General features: G+C 32.8%; 1 protein-coding gene across 1 annotated transcript; it reads right to left on the bottom strand.

Moving 5' to 3' along the window:
* Positions 1-741: 741 nt before the first annotated feature.
* Positions 742-8,964, bottom strand: LOC112767420 (alpha-soluble NSF attachment protein 2). The gene is made up of 9 exons (XM_025813276.3): positions 8,670-8,964; positions 7,780-7,829; positions 7,598-7,670; positions 2,349-2,428; positions 2,040-2,191; positions 1,726-1,885; positions 1,406-1,453; positions 1,191-1,271; positions 742-1,107 (listed from the first exon to the last, which is right to left on the bottom strand). Exons 1-9 carry the CDS (start codon positions 8,812-8,814, stop codon positions 1,027-1,029), a joined length of 870 nt encoding a protein of 289 aa, XP_025669061.1. The 5' UTR covers positions 8,815-8,964; the 3' UTR covers positions 742-1,026.
* Positions 8,965-9,207: the final 243 nt, after the last annotated feature.

Genomic DNA, 9,207 nt, shown 5'->3' with positions numbered 1-9,207 from the left:
TTATATCATCATAATATATAAAAAATAATAATTTACTCTCTAATTTCAAAAAAATACTTGACCACTTACCCATAAACTTTACCAATATTAATATATCCTTTTGAAAAGTATAACGTCTCTTGTAGGGCATTAATTTTATTATTGGGTCAACTTTTTCATATTTTATGTTAGCTGACAGGAGCTTGAATGCGATGCACTTAACAGATCATGCAATGACATGTCTTTCTCTGTAGTTTAGCAATTTTAAATAAAGAGTGAGCAAGCAATTTTTTTTTAAGACGATACACTTTTGGTGTCTTAAATTCGCCACATTAATGATTACTAATAAACTATAATTATCAGCAACCAAAAAAATGGAAGGAAAAAAAGGACCAAGGAACTATAAACTTAAGACACTTCTTTTCATCCAACATAACCACATATCAACTTTCTTCATTTATCAATTGTGACTAATTTTTAGGTTAGGCCAATTTCGATATATTACCCTCCCAACTTTTTTTTTTGTTGTCCCACGGTCTGGCAAATTAAGAACTAATCTGTCGCAAATCTAAGCTCCATTTAAGAGTCTGTCACTAGTTAATGAATTACTGCATCCACAAAGTGGAATTTGAACCTCCCAATATTTGGTTAAACAGACAAATGAGCTGACCACTCGACCAACCTTCTCAACTAAAACAGCTGAAAATGATGCATTTACCATCTTTTTGCATGAATTACAATGGCAAAATAAAAGAATAAGAATGACTAATAATGAGTCAGATTAAATAACAATGTAATTTACATTGTAAATGCCTCAAAATTAAACGGTATGTAAATATTAAAACATCTCCCTATGGATAATAATAGGTTCACGCAATCTCAAAAATAAACTTAGTTCTTGAATTCAAGTCCACTTTGAAACCAGGAAACAAGTACACTTTATATATAAGTTAGATTTGTAAGATGAACAAACTTGAACGACAAGCATAAATACAAGGCAAATCATCAAACATGAAGTCCAACCCACAAAAGACTAAGGTGTGCAATTTAAGTGAGATCATCCTCCTCAAGTTCTTTGGCTTTCAGCTTTTCCTTCACCCTCAAAAGAAGCGTTGTCTTCAACGGATCCTACACAAAATTCATGCATAAATGAGAGCCTCTTATGGAATGATCCGAACAGGTGCAGGTTATATAAGTCGATAACAGCTTACCAGAGGGCTCATGCTATCAAATTCCTTGATAACTTCGGTAAATTTTGTGACATCTTCTTCATCCATCGCGGAAGCAATATTCTGCTCAATTTTTCAAAAATTTCAGTTCTTCAACTGGATCACAGATTAGCAAGATTCTAAAAGGTCCTGGCATTCTTATACATTGTACTTTGTAATTAAAAATTAATAAGGAAATTCCACAACGAGTGACATACCGCCAATAGTCTATATTCACGTGTGCCTCCAAATGTTGGATCCATCTCCTGCCAAAAGGAAAAAAAAAGGTCGTGTAAAAGGAATTGCGCAACAGGCTATTCTTCCAGGAGGAGTGTTAGAGGTCAGCAGATTTTGTGATTTTTAGCTATCAATTAGTCATCAATAGTGTTTTTAATGGTATGAAATTATATCTAATGGTGGAGAATTACTCATTTTCCTTTTGCTGGTTAAGTGTTGGCCAAATTTTAATAAAAATACTGGTTTCCTAGACTTTTTCATCTTTACATACTCAAGTAAAGTTGTCTAAAAAATATTAGACCTGATATCGCTCCAACGCATTGGTGATAGCAACAACGTCTCCCTTGCAAAGTTGGCAAATGCCGGCATTAAGAAGATGCCCTCTAGCTCCATATTTCAGCAAATTATTGTTGAGAGATTGGCGTGCTATGTCTTCGTAAATCTCAATTGCTTTCTGGTATCTATAGAATTATCATAATCATAAGAACAAGTATAAATTTTAACTGAAATGGAAGGCTAAAATAAAGTAACTTTCTAAAAAGTAATTGCAACAACCTATGAACGAAACCAAATGCAACTATGGACTAAATAACCGAAAAGAAAAAAAAAACTCACTGTTCTAGTTGAGAAGCAAATTGAGCAACTTTTGCCTTGCACTGGTTTGCAGAAGTTGTCCCTTCTTCATTTTCATAAAAGTCAGCAGACTTTTCATAGTAAGTAATAGCCTGCTCAATGTTCTGTTCAGATTCATACAACTCCGCAATTTCCTGTGTGTAAATCAGTAAACACTAGTGTGAGATGTTCATAGTGGTTCCAAAAAGAATACCCCCCAACAAGAGGGGTACCATATATAAAAAAATATTCATACACAAAATAAATAAATAAAATATCATATGTAACCGAAAGAAAAAACATAATGTATACCTTCAAATATTTAGCTGCCATAGTGATTCTTCCAATTTCACAGAAAAGATTTACAGCTTGGTCTAAGCAAGATACAGCCTCTGCATTGAGAGAGATAAAAATAAAGTGAATTTTTGAATGGCACCGTTTTCTTCATATTAGTGCAAGCCATGGCATGTTAGCACAAGGTTCATGGTTAGCAACATATAGAATTTTAACTTGGGAAAATCAAGCTTAGCAAAATAGGATGCAAATAATCACCGTTGCTGATTAAAAATTTTAAATCAACTTGCATGGACTAGAATCTTCATGAAACATGGTTAAAGAATTGAAAGAAGCAAAGTTTGAATTAAAAACAATAATCATCTATTTAATAGAAAATGTTAGAAATTTGAAGAATTACCAAGAATGTTCAAGAGAGGTATGTTATTATTAAAAGAATAATGACAAAGAATGCAATTTCTACAAGCTTCATGATCATCACCAGTGTAGTCTTAGTTGTTAAGAAAAAAAATTATTTTATTAAAAAGTTTAGTCTATGTAAGCCATACATGCTTTGTGTATTATGTGTGTTTCAAAAATGAAATGAATATGTTTTGAAATGTTAGAAATTCTCTCATTATTATGAGTGTTGGTAAGTTTGAGAGATTGAAAATATGGTAGTGTTACTTATGAGAGTGAGTGATCTTGGAACCAATTAAGTGTGGGTATTATACTTACATTTGGTATCAGAGCCTGGTTAATCCAGCGCCTGGTGTTTGAGAGTTTGTAAGGTGTGGGAGAGTTCTCACATAGTTGTTTATTCATAGAGTTGGTATAGCAAATACTTTCAATATTGTGTGGTCCAGTCCCATGTTAGATGGGAAATTTGATTATAGTTATTGGGAGACTTTGATGTCTACCCATTTGAAGGCCCAAAACTTATGGAATTTCATTGAACTGGGTTTGCAAGAAGGAGCAGATGTTGCCTAACAAAGGAGAGATCAATTGGTACTATCTCAAATTCATCAAGGTGTAGATTATATGGTGTTTGACAAAATAGCAAATGCCAAAAGTACAAAAGAGGCATGGAACACGTTGAAGCTGTCATATAAAGGTGTAGATAAAGCTCAGAAAGCAAAGCTACAGCCTTTCAGAAGAGAATATGAAAGATATGAGATGTCTAGCTCAGAAACTGTTGAGCAATATTTTACTCGTGTTACAGATCTTATCAATAAGATGAGAGTCTGTGGAGAAGATATGCCCGATAGTAAAGTGGTGGATAAAATTCTTCGCACCATGCCGATGAAGTATGATCATGTGGTGACTACAATACTAGAATCCCACGATATGGATACCATGACGAAAGTAGAGTTCCAAGGAACCATGGAAAGCCACATCAGTATAATACTGGAGAAGTCAGAAAAATCAATCGAGGAAACCCTGAAAAGCCGAATGAATTTAAACAATGTTGCAGAATCAAGTCGTACACAAGAAAGACGAGGTCGTGGTTTTAATTTTCAAAGTAGAGGCAGAGGAAGTTTCAGATGTAGAGGTCATGGCAATTACAACCAAGGAAGTTATAATAATTTTACACCACCTAATCAAGGAAGAGGTGGAACGAATTTTAGGCCTATCAACCGAAGAAGAGGTCGAGGCAATTTTTATAAAAAAAAAAACCAATTTCAACTGCCTTCATTGTGGAAAGTATGGACACAAAGTAGCAGGTTGCATATTCAAAATAATGAATAATAATCAAGCAAACGTTACAAAAAATCAGCATCAAAATATTGATGATAATCCGAGTACTCAAACTTTATTTTTTACAAGTAATTCATCTGCTGAAGATGAAAATATATGGTATTTGGATAATGCCTGTAGTAATCATATGTCTGGTAGAAAGGAGTTATTTTCTTCACTAGATGATTCAGTTAAACTATTATTGAAATTTGGTAATAGTACAAAGATCCCTATTGAAGAAAAATGGCACATACCAATTAGATTGAATGATGGTTCTCTGAGTTATATTTCTAATGTTTTTCATGCTCCTAACTTATCGTGGATATTACACTGTATTTGACAATAATGGACGGTTCATAGATAAAGCAAAGATGACTTCAAACAGAATATTTGCGTTAAAAATTCAACATGTTAATCCCTCTTACATGAGTTCTGTGATACTTGATGATAACTGGTTGTGGTACATGCGATTTGGGTATTTTCATTTTTCTGGCCTAAACTACCTGACAAGAAAAGGACTTGTTTCTGGACTACCACGGGTTCATATTTCCAATTGTGTTTGTGAGATTTGTCAACTAAGAAAGAAACACAGAGATCCATTTCCTACAAAAAAAGTCATGGAGAGCTAGAAGATTACTTGAAATTGTGCATGCAGATATCTGTTCTGTAGAAATTTCAAGCAACGATGGTAGCAGGTTCTTTATCACTTTTATTGATGATTTTAGTAGATATACATGGGTATACTTTCTGAAGCAGAAATACAAAGCATGTGATACCTTCAAGACATTCAAGGCGTTTGTTGAAAAACAAAGTGGCTGTAAAATCAAAATTCTCAGAACAGATAGAGGAACAGAATATCTTGCGTGTTCAGATTACTTTAAGCAACACGGAATTCAACACAACCTAACAACTAGATATACTCCTCAACAAAATGGAGTTGCTGAAAGAAAAAATAGAACCATCATGGATATGGTCAGATGCATGCTAAAGTCAAAACAAATGCCTAAAGAGTCTTGGGCAGAAGCAGTCGCAACGGCAGTTCATATTTTAAACATATGTCTAATGAAGAGTGTTCGTGATAAAACTCCAGAGAAAGCTTGGAGTGGAAAGCGGCCTTCTATCCACCATTTCAGAGTCTTTGGGTGTATTGCTTATGCCCATGTACTAGATCAATTAAGGAAGAAGTTAGATGACAAAGGCGAGAATTGTACCTTTATCGGCTATAGCACAGACTCAAAAGCATACAAGCTGTATAATCCAAACTAAAAAAAAGTAATAATCAGCAGAGACATAACGTTTGACGAGAAAGCCATGTGGGACTGGAACACAAAGACAATTTCAAATACGTGTGATGAAGTAGAAGAAAGACAACCTGACACAACTGAACAACCAGAATTATTTAGAAGACCTCAAAGAGAGCAGAGACTACCTGCTAGATTAGCAGATTATGAAGTTGGTAATGACAATGATCTATCCGATGAAGAAATCATAAATTTTGTTCTATTTTCAAATTGTGAGCCGTTGAACTTTGAAGAAGCCTCTAAAGATAACAATTGGAAGAAAGCAATGGACGAGGAGATTCATGCCATTAAAAAGAATGACACATGGGAGCTGACAGATTTACCAGTATATAAGAAGCCGATTGGAGTAAAGTGGGTTTACAAAACTAAGTACAAACTCAGTGGTGAAGTTTATCGTTTCAAAGCAAGATTAGTTGCAAAGGGATACAAACAAAAATCAGTATCGACTACTTTGAAGTATTTGCTCATGTTGCTAGATTAGATACTATTCGTATGATTATTTCACTATCGGCCCAAAATAAGTGGAAGATACATCAAATGGACGTTAAGTCTGCATTTCTAAATGGCACTTTAGAAGAAGAAGTGTACGTTGAGCAACCTGCGGGATATGAAGTTCTTAAAGAAGAAGATAAAGTTTACAAGTTGAAGAAAGCTTTGTACTTAACTGCAACCAGACCAGATATTGTGTTTGGAGTTGGTTTGCGTAGTAGATTTATAGAGGAGTCTTGTACCAACCATTTGCAAGTGGCAAAAAGAATTCTTTGATATATCAAAGGTATTTTAAATGATGGAATAATCATGAAATAAACCTTGTTGGCTACACTGATAGTGATTGGACCGGAGATATAGAAACAAGAAAAAGTACTTCAGGATTTGTATTTCATCTTGGTTCTGGTGCAATTTCATGGTCGTCAAAGAAACAACCAGTAGTAGCACTCTCTACAGCAGAAGCAGAATATATAGCAGCAACAAGTTGTGCAACGCAAGTAGTTTGGCTAAGAAGAATTTTTGAGGAATTGAACGAGAAACAAAGTACTCCAACAACAATATTTTGCGATAACAAGTCAGCTGTTGCACTTTGCAAAAATTTAGTATTTCAGGAAGATCGATGCATATTGATATTCGATTTCACACAATAAAAGAGTTGGTGAATGAAAAAGAGTTGCAGATATATTTACAAAGCCGTTGAAGATCGAGTCATTTTACAAGTTAAAGAAGATGCTTGATTAATTCTGCAAGTTTGATTTAAGGGAGACAATATTGATTAAAAATTTTAAATCAACTTGCATAGATTAGAATCTTCATGAAACATGGTTAAAGAATTGAAAGAAATAAACTTTGAATTGAAAACAATAATCATCTATTTACCAGAAGATGTTGAAAATTTGAAGAATTACCAAAAATGTTCAAGAGAGGTATTTGATTATTAAAAGAATGATGACAAAGCATGCAAGCTCTACAAGCTTCATGATCATCACCAATGTAGTCTTAGTTGTTAAAAAAATAAATTATTATTTTATTAAGAAGTTTAGTCTATATAAAGCCATACATATTTTATGTATTATGTGTGTTCAAAAAAATGAAATGGATATGTTTTGAAATATTAGAAATTCTCTCTTTGTTATTATGAGTGTTGGTGAATTTAAAAGATTGAAAATATGGTAGTGTTATTTATGAGAGTGAGTGATCTTGGGGCCAATTAAGTATGGATATTATACTTACAATCATGAAAGCAGACAAATGAATGTCAATTGTTGCCAACATACATGTACACAAAAATTTTAATATCCGATTTAAGGAGGTGGAAGCATGAAATCATACTTGGATAAACTGCATTGCATATGTGCAGCCAAGTATTTGATATTTATACATAGAAAGCTTGAATAAAGAGATAACAGCAAAAAAAATCTATATATTTTTAACCATGAATAAAACCATAGATTTGGATTAAATTTGGTATTATAAGTAATCATGCTGAAAGTAATTAGCCTTCCTGCATAAAGAAAATAACACTATTTGAATCCGCAAGAGTATTTTGGTGGTGTGCGCACAAAATAAAAGAAAAAGAAAGAAGGTAAAATGAAAGAATCTATCATCTACCATTCATTTCAATAGAAATATTTACTTTTCTTTTGAGTAATATAAGCCCACAGACATACAAAATTCAATAAATTAATATGTAATCACATAGTATTAAGTGCAGATAGCCATAAACTAATATGTAATCACATGTATATACGGCGTACGTACCACTTATATTAACTTTTTTGTAACTATGGGCTGCATCAACATAGGCACCGGCAGCTTCATGTTTGCTATCCAACTACAGGCACCAGACAACATTGTCATTAAAAACTCAACACATGTACATCTCAACAAATCAAGCTCCAAAACTAAAATTAGAATGATGAAAAAAAGATAGAATTATTTACCTTGATATGGCAATTTGCCAACTTGACGTAAGTGGCTCCTGCTTTGTCCCCTGAAAATGTCACCATAACCAAACAACATTAGCATCAAAACATACTCAACCATTTTGATTTACAATTACATCCACCAAAATCAACAAAAGGAGCCATCATTGATCATACATTCATGCTATGCAATATTATCAAATAAATTATCACTAACCAAAAAAAGAAAAGAATATGAAGAAAAAGAAATTATCACTTTCAATCCAAAATTAAAAAAAATAAGTTGAAATCCTAAGAACATAAAACAAAAAGATGGAAATTAAATTCCATCACATGGTTAAACCACCTACATGCATACAAATACAGGTACTATTACTTTTAATTTGGCCACCAAATTGTACTCATATGATGAACTTATTTTGAGTACGCATATATACAATATTGTTGACAACTACTAAATTGATATTTTAAACTTAGTATTGAATTTATTTTGAGTACGTAATGTAAATTATTATTATTATTATTATTATTATTATTATTATTATTATTATTATTATTATTATTATTATTATTATCAAGAATATTGACAATCTTAATAATAGTACCAATCCCAAATATTCTAACACTTCCATGCAAGCACAAACCAATAATTAACCTTGTACAACTAAGAACAAGAATATGCAAATTCCATGGTTCCTAAAATTGAATGCAATGAAGAAAAAAAAATCCAAACCAACCAGGGATATTGACAATCTTAAATCTTAATAATTCCATGCAAACACAAACCTATAATTAACCTCATGCAATAAGAACAAGAACATGCAAATATATCATGGTTTCTAAAATTGAATGCAACTAAGAAATAGAGAAAGAAAGAAATGAATTGAGATTAAATCGACATAACATACAAGATTTTGCGAGCTTGTAGCAATTAGCGGCTCTTTCAAATAGGTCTGCAGCATCGTCGAATTTGGAACCAAACAATCCCCAACCACCGAGCTTCTTCTCTGCTTTCTGCTCGTAATCCTGCCCTTTTTCCAAATTATCCCCCATTTCTATCGATTAGATTTTCTGAAATCGATTTTGATTGATTTTTATGTTAATTCATACATGAAGAAAATGAAAGGAGGCGTGTTATTACAGGTTGATACTATTCAGCACCAGATCAAAAAATTCAAAAATAAAAAACGATGCAACAGAAAACCAAGTTTGCTTCTTTTTTATTTTTTTGGTAATATGCTTTTTTTTTATTTGTCCCTTTCTCTCTTAAGCGAACAAGTGTCAAACGTTTTCTTCTTCTTTTTTAAGGAGGGCTTCCATTTTTGGGTTTTGGGATCTTATTGGGCTTTTTTATGTCCATTTTAATTGTCTGATCCAGTTAACTATAGGTCCTACGTTTTTGTTTCTCTATTCTCCCAATCACGCTTGCAGTTTATTGAAAAAAAG

The sequence above is a fragment of the Arachis hypogaea genome, chromosome 17 (genome assembly GCF_003086295.3).
Source record: "Arachis hypogaea cultivar Tifrunner chromosome 17, arahy.Tifrunner.gnm2.J5K5, whole genome shotgun sequence".
Lineage (NCBI taxonomy): Eukaryota > Viridiplantae > Streptophyta > Magnoliopsida > Fabales > Fabaceae > Arachis > Arachis hypogaea.
The sequence above is the reverse complement of the archived record's forward strand: the minus strand, read 5'-3'. Positions and strand labels throughout refer to the sequence as shown.